Raw genomic sequence first — 18,288 nt, 5'->3', positions numbered from 1 at the left:
AACAAAGTTTTACAGCCTTAACCTGTATCATAACACTTGGGGACTCACCCCGCCTACACAGCTACAACCGCCACACTAGAGCTATTCTGGCCAAAGGCCAAGAACTCAGCCTTATCAAAGAAGCAAATCTTAGAAAAACCTGCAAGGCAGCATTCAGAGTCATCACAAGTCCCCACTAAGTTGACATTACCTGTCAAATAAATTAAGAGTTTAAATAGTCGGACCATATTTGGAGACTATAAATCAATACCAAATGTAAAGCACAGTACAATGTAAAGAGAGCACAGGGTATGTATCAAATCTAAAAGACTGTCAAATCTGCCAACATAAATGGTTCCACAATAAAGTAGGTTTGTATGAAGTCAGAGCACACATAACGTGCCTTTGCAAATGTTTGTGTTTGTCATTTAGCCTGAGATTTACTATATGAAAGCACAGAGATTTCAAAGAGAGTAAAAAAACAAATGTGCTTTTAAGAAAACTAGAAAAGCGAGCTGTCTCAACACTGAAAGTTCACTTGCAAATGTTGTGATACTGGTGATATGGTATGGAGGAAAAGCAACGCTTTGGAACAACTGATGCAGCCCATCTGTCTGAAACCTGGTTCAACAGAATGAAACTGAAAGAGGTTAAAACAAATGTTACAGAGAAAGCGGATTATAGTTACAGAAAATAATCCACACAACAATCCACTCAGCACAATCACAAAAAAGTGCTCAACTGATTCAAAAAAATTATTATCGTTTATGTCCAGAGAAAAATCCCATATTTTCCATTTTACATTCTTTGACATCATTGGAACAAATTAGCTTCTCATCTGTTAAAAGTGTTCCAAGATGATGTGGAAAAAAATACCCTTACATTTACTTATATTAAAATTTAAGCGTATTTTTTTCCTGCTGCCATTTTACAGATGTCTTGATATATGTAACATGTTCCTGTCTTGCTGACCCACTTACGTTTTGATTAGGTGTTTATGTGTCAGCTGGGGGCAGATCAGCAGTTGCTTAACAACAGACATAACTCAGCTTCCTTACTTGAAATAAGCCACTTTAAGACATGGTTTATAAATTAAAGCAGCATTAAGTCATTGTCTCCAATTTTTTTTTTTTATGTTTTGTAACTGCCATTATACTGAGACCTACAGGTATGTTTCATTGCCACAGGTGTTTAAAATAAAGAACCTATTCATGCAATTTGTCTTAACAAATATTTTGAAAAAAATGGGTCAGTCCAAATACCTCACTAAATACAAGCATGATGTAGTATTTTCAACTATGAGTTGTATTACTGAAAAGTGAAAAGTTTAGAAACCACAGCAACTCAGCCACAAAATTGGCAGCCCACTTACAGAGAAGGGTCGTCAAGTGCTGAGGTGCACAGTGTTTAAAAGCCAAAGCTGACTCAGTAACTATGGAGTTCAAAACTTGCTGTCACAGCTGCAAAGGGGGAACTAACTCAATAACTATATCTGTGCATGTCATAAAAGTTCCTGCAGGTGAAATATGTTTCCAATACTTTTGTCCATACAGTGAAGCTGCCCCCATGGTGCAGACTTCCTCTACACAGTATAAGCTGCTTTATTCTGAAACTAACAGATATTTGATTCTTTGGCTCATGTGAGTTGTATTTAATAATTAATTATTTTCACAAATACAGTTTTCAACTTTTTGGTGGTAAAAAGTATTGGCCTACTTGCTCTTTTAAGACAAGACTTACTTTGGTAATACAGACTTCACCTTTCTCAAATGTTAAAGGGGATACACCTTTTCTACATGTGAATACAGCTCCAGGGTATTAATGAAATATCTGTGACTGTGTGCTTTGGTCAAAATACCACACTAATCAAACACCACAGCAGCATTTTCACCCTTGTTCTTGTTCAGAACAGCCAATTTCAGTGCATGTTGCTTGAAATAAGAATGAGCCACGGCTCACATTCAGCGCGAGAGCCCATGAGTGAAGTGCGAGGAGTAGAAATGATGTTTTTTGTACATATTTTTTGCACATATTTCTCCATGTTCATTGTGTTTGTTTCACTCAAATTAAGCTCATCTTTGCACTCTGAAATAAACACAGGTCCAGCGCTGTGACTGGAGAGACAATTCTAAAGTGTCTGCACTTCAAATAAAATGCAGCACAAAAACCTGAATGACTTGTTTCATAACACATTATCAACTTAATCAACCTGAGTTTTATTTCACTTTTTGTGGGTTGTAGGAACTCAAGATTCCCAAATTTCACATATGGGTTTGTCTTTGTCAAATTTTTAAAAAGTTTGGACAAATCATAGCTTGGAAATTTCTTGTCTCCAACAAGCACTGAAATGACACTGTTTATTTTAGCAATCAATACAGCTCAGGTTACACTGACAATGCAAGTTTATGTAGGAGCATGTACACATAAGCTACCTCTGTGATTTCCGAACCTGTGGGATTTGTCTACGTTGCTATAGAGGTCTTCACACAGCGAAGGTAGTACAGACACGCACCGGCACACAGGAATAAAAAGGTCATGTATCTGGGCTGAAGCTCGTCAATGTGAATCTACCGCACATTCTGGCACTCTCTTAACCAAGCGCTTCACTGCTCCATTGACTGAGCAGCCCAGCGGCCCTTTTGTTATCGTAGCAGGTAAGCAAACACAAAAGTCCCCATTCATAAAAACCCAACAACTGCTCTGGCAAAGCGCTGGGTTGGGAGGGAGTCTGTAAACTGTCACAGCAGCACGTTTATGATTAGATCCACGAGTCACTACGCTGCTGAGGGGAGCCGTTTATCACACTGGGATATATACAATAGCACAATCCGAGTGAAATCTTACAGTCGGCTTATAATAGCACCACGGGTCTCTCTTTTGTATGAGCATGGGGGATTAAACAAGCCAACAGTACTGCTCAAATGCCTTATTCAGTCATGAAAACCACTCAGAAGTTTTTATCTCGGTAGGAAGCAAATTTATGTCTGTTAAAACAATATATAACATAAGAATAAACACAAATATAAAGAAATACAGCAAAACATAACTAGATTTCTGTTGTTAATTGTAGTATTGGTATCTAATTGTTATCTATACTAATGCAACATTTCTTCTAAAATGAAGGGAATGAACAAGAAGCCTGTCTCCATCACAGCCTAGCTGAAATCTGGGTGCCAGTCAATTGCAGGACAAAGCACACTCATCCCTCACACACTTGTGCAGAGTTCTGCTGTCTGGCACTATCCGGTGTGATGAGGGGCAGGAGGTTATCATTTCACCCGTCCAAAAAAAACAAGGTCAATTGTGTTTTCTGAGACAACTCTTAGCCTCTGATGGCCCAGGCATCAGGGGATCAAATCAGAAACCTTCCAATGACACACAGGGCCAATGCTTACCGCTAGGCTACTCAAGAACTGGATTTATTTATTCTCTTGAATACTTATTTAACTGATAAATGTACAAGGAGACATGTGCACTTACCAATTTGGTGGTATATTTAATTCAGAATGTGACACATGCAAAAATTTACAGCAATAAATATATCACCAAAATAGGCTCACTTCCGAAAAAGGAATTTACTTAACACACTCTGCCACTGAATCAAGAAATGCACATTGAAACTCTACTATGCAAGGAGAAAACTTATACATTCTTTCTATACAGAAACGCAATCCAGTTCTCTGTGTTCCTTCTTATCCCAGATGGTTTGAAAAACAGGGGAAATGTGTTGTGCTGTGGTCAGAGATGTCATGTTTTTTTGTTGGAAAATACATTTATTTTGGGATTTTAAAGAGGCATTTGTTGCCATCAAGGCAACATCTTTACCAGAGAAGTACATGGTTATTTCAGCAAGACAATGCCATGCTGCCATTAAATTTCCACAAAATTTCCACTTGCAGTACTGCAGCAATTTGTATCTTCAGCTCGCAATTTAAATTAAAATTTAATTAAAAAAGGATAGTAATATAATGCAGTGGTAACAATGCCTCTGTGGCAGGGATCAAATTCAAAATGTTGATACTTACAGAATACTATCAAGTTGCTAAGTAAGAATATTGGAAATCTATTATTTGTGCTTTTCACTGTTAAATTAGGTTTCGTATAATCATATAAGATTTTTATTTTATTGCATTTTGCAAAACAATCCCAACTTTGCCAGACATGGTGTTTGTACTACAGTAAAATTCCTTAACATCACATCGCATTCATACAATAATTATGTAATGTTTCATTTCTATAATTTCATCTTATTCAATTACATTGGAATGCTTTACACTGCTGTAAACAGCTCCTGATTGCACTTGTTGGGAATGTGAAATGGAGTTATTAGAACTCACACCCAAACAGTGATTACGAAGTCAGAGCATTTTCAGTGTGCTATATGAGCACACAATAGAGTCAGCTAATTAAAAAAAATGATTAAAGAAATCAAAATGAAAGTGGAAATAAGCATAATGGGTCCTTGATCTCAGCATAAAGCCATTCAACTGCCGGAAAAAGAGAGTACATTTATCTGTTAACACTTCCCACTCTTTCAACTCCCAAAGAAACACAAGCAGTCACATCTGTAAAGCGAGAAAAGGAAGGAAATGACAATTTTGTTTATCGATCCCGATGCCTATGTAGCATTTCACCAAAGGCCCCTTTCTATAGAAAGTTAAGAGGCTGATCAGTGATCATTCATGGGTGTCTGATTTTCAAGTTACCAAAGCTAGCTGGATAACACAGCTAGTGTTTAACAGCCCTGAGCATTCAGGAAAGCCCCTGAAGACAGAGGTTACTACAGAGGAGAGACAGACAAGAAAACAGTTACACCATTGCTTACAGAGGTGGAGAACACTCCCTCTGCAAGAACCTTCTGAGATCAAACAACAGATTACTGTATATCTCTATCTAGATCTTGCTTATCCTTGTTGTGCCTGTATTACAGAACAAAAAAGAAAGCAGAAGAGGAACTACCCTGCTCCATCTTTGCTCCACACAGGAAGTTAACAGCAAGCTCCCCATACCAAAGGCTCAGAGCACACACTAACATGTTTCTCAAGAAGGAGGAAGATGCATATCCTGCTGCTTAGATAACCTGACCAAAGAACAAGAACCTTACAAACAGTAGTCTCGTATCTAATTAACCCATCACAATGAACACAATTAGCTTTTTTCTTCAGATACACTATTCCCGATGCACTATGGCTGCTGAGCCAAACCTACATTAGCTCTGCAGCTAGGAGGAGTAGGCCATGAAGAAATATGTCAGACAGGTGCAGAGAATAGCCCCTGGGCCTCGTGCCTCCGTACAGGTGCTTTCAGTTCGGCCTTATGCCGCCACCTTTACAAGAGAACACAATAGGAGGAGGCACCATTTGATCCTGTTCCGTAGCAAGGATCTATCCCCGGGAGGCAAGAGAAAGCAAGCGACCTAATTAGAGCAGTTGGCATCCCTCGGGCGGAGTGACGGATGGACCTGCCAATCAGGGGAGAGCCTCACATGGTGGAGCGTTGCCATCAGCCCCCAACACCTCACCTGTCAAGGCGAGGGGAGGGGCAGGATGGCAGCAAAAACCAAAGTGTGATGAACAAGGCGGACCCAAGCCCTCATGTTGGCAAACAAAGGCACAGGACAAGACCCTCAAGGCAGCGTGAGCTTCCTCCAAAGAGGGGCGAGAAACCTAAAACACTGTCCCTACTTATCGTGAATTATTAACAGGCAAATAAATAAACCAAGGCCTTCTTTACCAGCTTGTCTCGCTTGCAACTTAATTAACTCTGACAGGCATGGAAAGAGACAGAGAGAGAGAGAGAACGCAAGAGAGAAGAAGATGGGAGGGGTGTGGAGAGAGCGGGAAGTCAAAACAGTTGCTAGGCAACATACAACATCTGTAAGACTTCAGCAACTTATTCAATTTTCAGGATTCAGTCTCCAGGGTTACAGCCGACAGATAACATTGCAGGCAGTTTAGGGATCTTTCCTATTGACTGTAAATTACAAAGGGACCCAATTCTCCATCTTTCGCACTTGCTTTCTCTTGCAGTCCTCGCACTCCTAGAGCCCAGTTTATGACACCTGGTTCCCATTTGTGCGCTTGATTTGGAAAACATAAGCGTCTCATGACTAACCCAGTGAAACGTCTACCTTTTTAACACTCATCGAACTGAAACCTTGGTCAGTACAAGTTCTGTAGCTTTGGTGGATTTGCTAGACCTTAATCCTAAAGGTGCTGTGGGAAAACAAGGATGTTGGATAAAAACCTAGGAAATTACAAGCTTGTTAAGCCTTGGTAGTATAATATTCCACAACTGAATGCATGCATGTAATCAAGTAATTGCTTAATAGCAGCTACTTTAAGGCTAATTGGACACTAATATAAACTGCCGAGAGTGCCTCCTAACTGCAGCACTAAGCGAGCTATATTACCCACACAGGTCCTTTAATAAGAAAGACATTCTCATATTTATTAAATAAAAAAGAAGGAGACAGAGATTACAGCATCTGCTTGCTTACTACACTAACAACCGTATTTACACTAACAACGTCACTTCAGGCAGTTAAGGTTGGGTTTGATGTAAGGGAAACCTAAAACATTATTAGCCTAGGAAAAAGAAACTCACTCTTCCAGTTTGCACACGCTCTTACTAACTTCTAAACCACAACAGTAACAGCAGTTGATGCAGCAAAGCTGAAACATAGCCGAGAGGAAGCTTTCGCTTTTTCACACCACTAGCCGAGGCACTGCTGAACCTGATCCTAGATTGTGGCATACTCTTATAAGAGGGGATGTGTGTGTATCTGTGGTGAAACAAGATTCTTCACCAATCGAGCATGAAGATTGCACCGAACTATCCAGCAGGTTTTGACACGCAGCCCTCATTTCTCAACATGAAATACATCTTTTGCTTACTGAGTGGGTGTGGCCTTTGATTCAACCACTAAAACTAAGACTGAACGCGGTTCCATCAGCAAAACCTAAGACTTTAACGACTCCTTTAATACACCCATATTTATTCTAAGAGGCTGTTGATCAAGTGCCTCTCGCTGATTGGATCTGCGGAGCATCTGTGCACTAGGCCCTTGGGGCACTCTATGAACTGCCTGATTAGGTATGGCACATAATATTGACATAAACACAGCCAAGCTACTGGGCTTCATGAGAATCCCATAAGTCTGGTATGGATAGTAGTTTTAGAGAAGGAGCTCAAACATATATGAGCTTCAGAGTCATGGTGCACGCTCACAGCAAGATTCACTGACCCAAAATAAGCAGTACAAGCAAAAGGAGTGTGCCTTGAAGTAGTAATCGTTGTGGCTGGGTGGTGAATTAATGTCAATCATGAAATGGTGCTCCTTTCGCTGTTTTAATTACATAAATGACACTATTTCTTTTTATTTTAAAGCACACAGAATCATCCTCCACATTTTTGGAGAACACCCATGAATTTTAATTTAATAAAAACTGCAGGAATTCCCGAACTTGTCCCTGTACTTTTGATCAAGACAATCCTAAGTAATTATTTATATAAAAATAATAACCTAAAACTTTAGTATTAATACGCTGCCTTCTCGATCAGTGACTGTCAATTTTAATACTACATTCATTCATCTATTGTCTGTAACCGCATATCGGTCATGGTGGGTCCAGAGCCTACCCAGAATCACTAGGGGGAACAAGGCGGGAACACATCTGGAGGGGGCACCAGTCCATTACATGCAACACACTCTCACACATTCACTCACTGTGGTCACATTAGAGTGGACAATCCACCTAATCCACTGCTTTTGGACAGTGGGAGGAAACCAGAGCACCTGGAGGAAAGCCATGTGGACAGAGGGAGAATACACCCTGCTCCTCACAGACAATCATCCGGAGCGGGGCTCGTAGCCACAACCCCAGGACCATGAAGCTGTGTGACGACACCAAAATGTTTAAATTTTGAATTACAATTATAGGTTCCACACACCAAAAAAAAGTGCTTTAAACCTTTTTGTTTTGTACAGCTAATAAATAGCATGGCCACCTCAAACCAAAGCCTCCCTATTGTTGTGCAACAACATCTCAGAATAGCATAGTGCACACAGAATCCTGTCAAAGGATTATTGTGCAAGCAGTATAAAGTCTTCATTTTAATCCCACACTAGGCACAATGGTACAACGTCCTGCAAAATGTTCAACAAGGCCTCTGTCAGGTCGGGGGTCTGGAAATCTAGATGGCCGTACGCTGTGATGCAATTCGTTTAGGGCGACTCCACCGGATGAAGTCACTGCAGTCAGAACCTGGCATGATCGTATCAGACGCACAAACTTAGAAGCTTGGCTAGGCCCATCAATCCATGCCATGCGTGATCATCATCCTTTATCTGGGTGACGCGACGGTGGCTGTGAGGTTGCCCGCCTTTCTGCCAATTCTTCTTCTTCTACTCCTTTGTGTCACACTTCACGTAGAAACACCAGACGGCTAAGAATAGCACACAGCTGGCACTGCAGGACTTACATATTTCACACTCAAACCTCCGCCACTCCCAAATATCAGCCTCCTGCAGTGTTGTGGCCCACACTTCCACGCACCCAAAGACGAATACCACAGCCGCTCTTTAACTGTACTTCAACCCTGTGGCAGGCATGAGAACCCCCCACTTCCACCCACACATACTCCCAAGATTCATCTTTTACCAAGAAGGATTTATTCCTCTTTTGCCGACAAGCTTCTACGCCCCTCAATCATTGTGCCCTGCACGGCAGAAGCGACAAGGCTCGTTAATAGATCGATTTGTAGTGAAGTAATCTGTTGGGTGCTGGTCTGAGGAGGAGGGAACTGGGATGCGCTGTGAATATTATTCCCAATGGATGAACAAACCTGGCTGAAGGTCAGTGGCAGGAGTGGTTTGAAGTGCAGATCTGCCTATGCTCTTGACAATCATGGCATTGCAGCCTGGTTGGTAGTCTCAGAGGACAATTACCTTTTAGGCCAGATGGCCTTCTTCTTCCATATTTTCTTTCTGCACTCCACCTGGTGCACTTAGACAACCAGTATTTCTAGAACGTGACTTCTGCTAAGTGAATCACATGCAGGTTACTAAACCTTAACTCATAGCCCAAGATAATAATCAGATTGCTCGCCTCCAGTGACTCCCTCTACTGAGCAGAATCTAGCCTTACCTTGCACAGCCATTATAAAGAGATTATGCTGAGTGATTCATCCACCTCTAGGTCGCTCTTCCTTTTTTTCTGAGAACTATTCTCCTCAAAAAATACTGCTACTACTTGCATAATGGAGCTTGCTCTTTGCCAGACATAAAAGACACCCTGCAAGTAGCTATTAGCAAAGCTATTGGGGATGGCATTTGCTGGCTCCTGCTGCACCCCTCTAATGGGATGGCAGGAAAGCCCTACAAGCCAGCGGGGCACTGGAGACCTGGACGGGACCTCCGGGATGCCTGGCCCAAGGTTGGGTAATCCCTGAAAGGACTGTCTTAACTGCAGTAAAGCCTACACACAATTCAATGTGAGCAGTTTGCCTCTTCTCAGTGCTAACTTTGATATAAAGAACTCACTTTCAGTAGCTTTTTTTTTTTTTGACTATGTACTCTTTTCAGTGCGCCTCCTTTTTCCCCCACTGGCCACATCGCAGCATTGTTGCCAGCCCACTCGGAGCTCGCTGTCTGAATACAGTTTGGTTAATGAGCACCTCTTAGCTGATCACATTATACTGCCACTCGACGACACTTAATTACCAACGTTTCAGTCAGAGAAGCCCTGTTGGAGAGGACCAGAGAAACTCCTTTAATTAAAGCAAGACAACGGTGCGTTTGGCAGCGCATATGTCTAAGCAGAATATGGATTTGGGCATGTTAGTGTGTTTAGTACCCCCCCCCCCCCCCCCCCCTTCCCACTTAGCCCATATTTCAATGCTGACTACAACATGAGTCAGGGCAGAGCTTCAGTGGGCGACAGCTCCTTTCAAACTGGACTGGAGCTTGAACTCAGGAAATGCACATCACACATAATACTTTCCTAAAACAAAAACAGATTCTCCGTCTCTCTCTCTCTCTCTGCCTTTTCTTCCTGCCAGCACAAAAAATAGCTCTGCAGCCGGACACATTCTTCAAGCTCAAACCGAGCTGACTTTTTTAGACTGTGCTGTCTTGTTTTCCTATCGATGGCCAGACCAACTTTTCCATGTGCTTTAATTCATGTTAGACTGAGTATTTCTTCACATCCAGCTCACAGCTGAGGTTCCACTGAATAACGCCTCTTTGCCGTTGGTCTATTTTGGGGATTTCTGGGAAAGTGGGCACTGATTTAAACACTCTGTTCTGTGGTATTCAATAGACAGAGTTAGTTCATCTCAATGACTTCCACTGAAATCTGTGTAATCACAGCCAATGTGACCTATCTGTCATCGTTAGAGATTAGACAATATGATTTTAGATTATTAGCATATGAGATGTTAACTAAAAGCTGCATTACAACATTCTTTTCATCCCATTTGAGCTTTTTTTTTTTTCAAGGCATAACTTATTTTAATAATTTTTTTATTCATGTTTTATTAGCACATTAGCATACTGCTCTTTCAAAACTCAGCAGAAATTAGCCACAAACTATTGAAGTTAAGAAAACTGGTCAGCCTGTATTTAAACCTATTAACACATCCTAACAGTGAATACACACAAATAGCCAACTGTACGTTTTACTGCACACATTATATATATTTAACACATATATATAGTTAGTTTAACACACCGTAAAAACAAATCAATAAAATATAAAACTGCCATAAGATTGGCTCAAGCTGCATTATATGGAGTATTGTTTTCTCAGTGTGTTAAATCTAGCATTAAATATGTAATTGTGCAGTAATTATTGTTCTCTCTAAAACATATATACTTATTTTCACATTTCAAACAAAACATATAATTTTAGCAGGGGCCCTCAAACATTTGCATGTGACTCCTAAGAAAATATTGCAGCTTCACTGACAATAAAAGGTTATGTGGGTCAGATATGCCTCCTCCATCTCACAGAAAACTTAGGAAAGCAAACACCCTAGAGGATACTTGCTTTTTTTCCTGATGCTGAAATACACTTTCCAGTCTTATATTAATTCAACTGAAAAGAAAACAAGCTTCTAAAACAGAGCCTGACCTTAATACATGCTACTCGGCCCTCCCATTTTGACAACATGTGAGCAAGCTGTTACGCCTTCTGAAGGGGCGGGTGTGTTGATCTTCCAGTAATGACTAGGAATGCCAGTGGCTAGCCAGAGGCATGGGATTCAGAATATTTACAAATCCACTACTCAAATCAAATCACCTCTCCTGATGCAAAAAATAAATACAAGCAGCAAAAAGCTCATGTGAAATAATTTGTCATTTCTCCAGGCCTTTTGAAGAAATGGTAAGAGAGTTCTAAATCATTCCATCGTATATTACAAAATGACACTTTTCCATGCACATACTAAAATTGTGATTTCCTGAACAGAAACGAACAGTAGGTCAAGCAGGGATATGTGCTCAAAGTTTCCCTTCATAAGGGTGGTTGCACTTCACATGCCAATGCCCTGCAGCTGCTCCGACTAAGAAAACACCCACCCAAATCTGAAATGGTTTTGTCTCAGAACTTGAGTGAAGAGATTGTGTGTGTGTGTGTGTGTGTGTGTGTGTGTGTACCAAGCCAAGGCACAAGGCTCCCAAACACACATTAGCAGCTGGCTATACTGAACTGACTCCTCAAGCAAGGCTGCGTAGGTCCACCTATTTCATTTCTTTATGGCATGAGGTTGCATGAGTGTTGTGCCAATTCCAAACAGTAGCCCCAAGCATGTGTGGAGGCAGAGAGCTAATAAAATGTTGACCCTCCAAGTCCAGGCCAGAAGCTCCTGGCTTGTTAATGATTGGCTAATAACAGTAGACGGACTACCAGAAATTGCTTCACCTTTGTACTTACAGAGGACAGCGGGCTGGTCCCTGCTTTCAGACAGAACTGAACCCCACCACCCACCACCCATCAAACACACACCCCCGTGTCGCCCCACTGTGTGGACACAATTTTCTTTCACCGTACCAGAGAGAAAAGGTTGGAATGGCAGTCTTCAAGGCTCGCCCCGTTAGCCACCCAGTTCGCTGCTGTAGTCATAATCGTCCGCCGATGGGCTCGTCAGCGTAGGGCATGATCCTCGATCGGTATCAGAACCGAGCAGAGGGGGGGTGGGCGGTTGGAGGGGGGTAGGCGTCAATCCGGTTTCCTCAGTTGTAGAAAAGCAGCGTTCAATCACGGAGAGAGTGAACCGCAACGGCGGAGGAACAACGCAGCCCACCGTGAAGGCGTGATTCTCTCACACCGTGGCCAAGCCGTGGGAATGCCTTCCTTTCTCGATCGATTCCCGGGTCGAAACTAACACTTTGTTTCCATCCACATAGACTCGCGGACGGTCGGACGTTTCAGGGGCTCCAGGTCTGGCGGTTGAAATCGAATCATAGTCGGAGGCGATGTGGTGGTGGTGGGTATCCGTGTTTTTAATCCTAGCCGCCAGAAAGGCTATGACAATCCCTGTCCATGCCAGTCTGGTCGTGTGTGTAATGATCAAATAACAAACATCGTAATAAGCGAATCCACACGAGGAAACAAGGGCAGGACAATTCCGTTTGTTGTTTGTTGGGTTTTTTTTTTACGCCCCCGTCCTTTGCACACTCTCGCACAAAAAAAAAAAATCCAGGAAATCGTCTCAATATCGTTGAAAATGTAGCCTTGTGTTATGTAGCGTCCCAGAAGTTTCCGCTTATAATCCACTCGCGGGTTTACGGCGGCGGTTAAGAACAATAAAGAGCAGCGCGACTCCTCCACTGCCTTCCTTCCATGTGAGAAGCTGGCAAAGAAAAAGCAAATAATAATGTCGATGGAGCAGTTGGGAGCTATTTATAGACTCGCTTTCTTACCCGTCCTAGTCTTCGCTACACACAACAACACGAAGAGCGAGCGTCCAAATCCTCGTTTCACTTTGGAAGTGGCTAACAACAAGACAGCGGCGATAAAAATAACGCCTGACCCTCCTCCCGTTCAGTCAGATGGAAGCGCAAGCGTAGATAACAACAACAAGCCCGTTTAAGATCGCTCGCGTTCGGCGATTAAAAGAACAACAGCACAAAACGGTCTCCTTCCTCGCGAAGAAAGAAAGTCTTGTCAGCCACCCGCAGGAAAACAGTAGAACAGCCGAGCGAGGTGTTCAGAAAAAAATGATCTTCCTTCCTTTCTGTATTAGACCATTTACGAAACGTCTTCGCGCCAGATATCGCCGCCAGATTTTTCCCCCCACTCAGCTCAGTTCAAGTCTGCTAACAAAAACAAAAGCGTCTGTCAGAGTCGATGACAGCCACGGATAGGAAAAGAGAGATCCACCGGCGATTACAGTCACCGAATGAACACAGGCATCTGACGAGACTCGTTATCTCCCCTCGGGTCCGCCAGAAATCACGGAGAAATCTATCCGAACGGATACAAAAAGCGTCCGCGGTGATCCATCCGTCACCGGCTGGTATTTTCGCGTTTGGTTCCCCTCGAGCTAATCCTTTAAAAATTCATTCGGTAATGCTGCTAAGTGAGCGTATGCTTTGGATGGACGCTATGCAAATAGATGGCTCTTACTTTGTGTGAGTGAGCGTGTGTGTGTGAGTGAACGAGAAAGAGAGAGAGAGCGCGCGCGCGCGTGTGTGATAGTGTGTGTGTGTGTGTGTGCTGCCGCTTACGCTAACAGTCGCTGGCAGCTTTTCGCGCTATTCGACAGCCCACCACGCATAGCTATGTAATGGCGGCCGCCAGGCTTCGACAGAGACTCGCTTTCCCATTTGGCAAAGTAGAGCACAAAAAAACACGTGATCAAAGCAAAGGGATTACAGCAGCGTTTTGAGCCTCTTTTTGATAGAAACCTCATCCCGACGCTAGAGGCGCTGATACTCAATTAAAGGATGATAGAGGAGGGCCTCGAATATTCGATTAGATCAAGATGAACTTTCTTGTAGACTTTCTGCAACCCTGCAGAAGAAAATACACAGAGGGAGAAGCTCTGGGAGGACACTGCCTTAGCCGGCAGACCTTAGCGGGGTTCACATATATTGGACATGGGCATAAACTGGGTTTTTTGGCTGGGACTCAGGTGGGCTGCCTACTGTCGGATGTGGGCTCCCCCCTAATTCTCACATGGTCTCTTAGCTGTGTTATTTGGCGTGATTTTGTGTTTACAGGTGGGCTACCCAGACGGGGCCCTGTGTTAAACCCATCCAGGTCATATTGATGACCCTGGATGGTGTCCATATGTGAGGCCAGCATTTAACCCGTGGTCAGGACTTGCTGGTACTCAGCTGGGTGGCTCATATGGACCCCACATGGGTGTGCTGGCTAGGATACTCAAGTCCAGTTTTTTTTAGTAAAAAACAGGAAAAGCACTCCCAAATATAGAGGTCTTTTTCAATCAAATCTTTCCTCTGGAGAAATAAAGCAGATCTCATTGTTTAGTGAAGGATTTCTAAATTCTTTCTCCTAAACCCCCCTCTTCAGAGAAATGAGATTAACATAAGCTTTTCACTGTAAGAAATTCTGAAGACAAACAAACTGTGTGCAATCTCCTGCTAATAAAGGTTTACTGTAGAAATGATATATTTATGGATTAATGTATGTAATATTGTCCTGTCTTTAATCTTATCTAGTAGTATAGACTTAGACTAGTTGCATTGCATTTGAAATCTCTTCATTGTAATGTTGACAATAAAGGGCTTTGACCATAACTTTGTGGCAAATATTCAATTGTGCACATACAGCTTGTTAAATCAATCTCCTTAGAAAAGCATACGATGAAATTATACATTTTACAGCAGTTGCATGTGTAACAAAGGTCACCATCCCCAAAGCCAAGGGTGAATTTGAGGGGTGATATTACCCCCCAGACACTGGGCTGTGGAGCCATTTAATTGTTTTGTTTTGTTTTTTTTGCAGTGATTGGGCTTCATCTTTTGGGACAATATGGAATGAGTTTTGGAACCAAAACTAATCATCCCACATCAACACCTGACCTCAATGTATATTCTGATTATAATAAGATTCCAGTGTGGTTTCCCATGCACCAAGGGGAAATAATTGAGATTGAGGCTAACATTATAAAGTGATAATCATTTAATTTTAACGGATGCTCATGATTCTTTCTACCACGAAATTATTTTACATATTGAAGCCTAGTGTTAATTCACATATCTTTAATGACCCTTATGATATTTAGAATTCTACACCAATCAAAGTACATTATTGTTCTCTAAAGGTACACACAATGTAAATGTTCAAGTCCATTTATGTTCCCTAAGGTTTTATTACATGCTCTTCTAAATAATATATGTAATTATATTTTATATCTTTAATATCTGTTTTCAAGTCGGGATCATCTCTGTGTAGGGCTCAAACCCACACCACTCAACATCTACAATTAATTTTCCTGTCTATATACACTGAATATGTACCCTTGAGGGTACCACCATAGTGACAGTTCCTCTGAGAGTATAACACCTTTAATATAATGCGTATTTCTAAATACTGTATTTATGTCTAATGTGCAATAACATTAGAACAGCTCTGAGGGGAGAACATAGATATAAATATCATAATATCACACGAAAGGAATTGAGAAATGGATACAAGACATTATAAGGAAGAAAAAAATATATATAGTTCTAGATTTATCATTAATCATTACTAATATTTTGTATATAACAATATATTAAAAAGGTGGGTTCACTGGTCTATTGGATGGAACATAAAATAATCACACGTGGGAAACCACTGTTCTTTTTATCGTCACTGACTTTGATTTAGGCAAAAAAAATGTAAAATCCTGAAAATGATCTGGGAATCTCCTTTACAAATGCAGCCATACCATGATGATGTCACATAAATCAAAAAGAGTTATGCATATACATCTGGTACACAACAATATGTAAAGATTTGCTGTCATTGGCTGACAGCTGTTAAACCGCTGATGAGTTTTGAGGGTGCTGGTGCAAACTGGCTGCTGTTGCTTTATCGATGTGGATGCTGCACATTGGTGGTGGTTAACAGGACTCCAGACAGGACATATTTTACACTTTTCCACAAATTACCAACATTCCGTGGTGAAAAGTCTTAACGAAAAGTCTGACACCCATTTGTCAAAACACATGAAGGATCAAATACCGCAGCATATACCCAAGTTTCAATGTAGAAACTCATTCATTCATTCTCTGTAACCTCTTATCCAGTTCAGGATCGCTGTGGGTCCAGAGTCTACCTGGAATCATTGTGCGCATTACACCCTGGAGGTGGCGCCAGTCCTTCACAGGGCAACACAGACACACACACACACACTCACACACACACACACACTTTTGAGTGGCCAATCCACCTACCAACGTGTGTTTTTTGACTGTGCGAGGAAACCGGAGCACCCGGAGGAAACCCACGCGGACACGGGGAGAACACACCAACTCACAGACAGTCACCAGGAGCGGGAATCGAACCCACAACCTCCAAGTCCCTGGAGCTGTGTGACTGTGACACTACCTGCTGTGCGCCACCGTACCGCCCTTAATGTAGAAACTGCGCTATGTAACTTTTGGAGGAGGGTATGAACAACCCCAATTTCCTTCAGTGTTATTTTGAAATGTCTTGGGTATTCAGAAAGCATATTTGTAAGTGAAAAAAAGAAAAACACAGGGAAAGTGGGAACATTTTTGTATAATCAACCAAATGCTTGACACACAGAGCTAAGCATCTGACAATATTAATACTGTCAAGGCCGAATTCCATTACATCTAATCTAAAGCCAGAAAAATACAAGCTGCAACAATGGGCCACAGTGGGAAATTCACTTATTAATACCCCCTCATTTCAGAAGAAATATGGCACGTGTGGATGTCTAGAAGCCTTTAGCCATGCAATATATTTTGTCAATAAATGCAGTACAACTTTTACAGCCATTGACCCTCTTTCCTAACCACGTCTCTATTAATAGTCTTGCAGTGATCTAGTCTTACTTTAGTCACCCTCCTCATTATCAGCATCATCAATTACACTTTAGCATTAGAGAATGAGAAGACTAATCATAATGTAATGCTGAAGTGAACATGTAGGCGTCATAAATCCATGCCTAATCGAGTTTGTTAATGCAGTCAGGGCTGCTCGATTTAAGTTGCGCAAAGTAAAACAAGGCGGAATCCAATAGAGCTGGCCAGATCCAAAGGAAAACACTAAACACGGGCCGTGGAATCAATGCTGTGATAAGTGAGGGAGCGCTATCCCATTTGCCAAATTATGGTTATTTCCGCGTGCATTGTAAAACCCAGCTGTATCTGATAACCTCTGCTGCTGGAGAGAAGTGGATGTTGGCATGGTGCCGTTTCTTATAGCTGAGAGGAGAAAGAGAGAGGGAGGGCGGGAGGGAGAGAAAGAGAGAGCGAGATATGTATCAGACTCGGCAAGAGCTGAGCCCAGCACTTATTGATCCAGCTGCTCCAGCAACACGGCAGAATTCATTTGTAGTTTCTTCACCTTGTTCAATATGTCCTTAAGGCCTGAAAAGGACTCTCCTAAGCAGCATTCCATCTTTGTTCCGAGATGCCTTCGGTGTGCAAATACTCAGGCTCGGCCTAATCCTCTTCAATGAATTCCAAGCTCTGGGTATGGAGGTGTTCTTAGATTCTGTGCTGGTATGAGTCAGGAAAAGTTATTGTGGTATAAAGATCACATATAATACCTGTTAACTGGTTTCAGTATTAAGCCAATAATCCTATATCATTTCTCTTAAAGGTACTATCATGGAAAACCAGTTATCGTCATCTTCTGAATCAGTTTATGGGCACACAGCTGGATTCAACACCAGCTGTGATGCACTGTGTGTAATGTCAGAGTCTGCATAACTTTTTCAGCAGTTTGTGCTACAGCAGCTCTTCTGTGGGATCAAACCAGGTGGGCTAGCCTTCACTCCCCTCGCACATCAGTGACCCCAATGTTCCCCTTCCACAGGCCACTTTTGGTACACTGTATATATTCAGAGTAATTACCAGGATTGAGTGATTCAGTTCCACTTAAACACAAAAAGTAATTTGATCCAATTTAACAGTTTCTTTTTTACATCAAGGTTTGCATGAATTGAAATAATCTACATTCAAATATACAATTTGAATAATGTGTATTCATTCTCAGATTTATATCTTGATGTAAAATATTTAATTTATACATCAATAAATCAATTAAATATGTCCTTGTGATGGACTGGTGCACTGTCCTGGGTGTGCTCCTTGTGCAC

The 18,288-nt window shown here is 41.9% G+C and overlaps 1 protein-coding gene across 1 annotated transcript in view; it reads right to left on the bottom strand.

The window, feature by feature from the left end:
- LOC136686159 (mediator of RNA polymerase II transcription subunit 13-like) overlaps positions 1-13,842 on the bottom strand; it is a 140,946-nt gene extending 127,104 nt beyond the window's left edge. The window contains exon 1 of the mRNA XM_066659735.1: positions 12,033-13,842. Within this exon, the coding sequence (XP_066515832.1) occupies positions 12,033-12,104 (72 nt within the window). The 5' untranslated portion in view covers positions 12,105-13,842. The remainder of the gene's footprint in view (positions 1-12,032) is intronic.
- Positions 13,843-18,288: the final 4,446 nt, after the last annotated feature.

Source organism: Hoplias malabaricus, chromosome 2 (assembly GCF_029633855.1).
Source record: "Hoplias malabaricus isolate fHopMal1 chromosome 2, fHopMal1.hap1, whole genome shotgun sequence".
NCBI lineage: Eukaryota > Metazoa > Chordata > Actinopteri > Characiformes > Erythrinidae > Hoplias > Hoplias malabaricus.
This window is presented reverse-complemented; position numbering and strand designations above follow the sequence as displayed.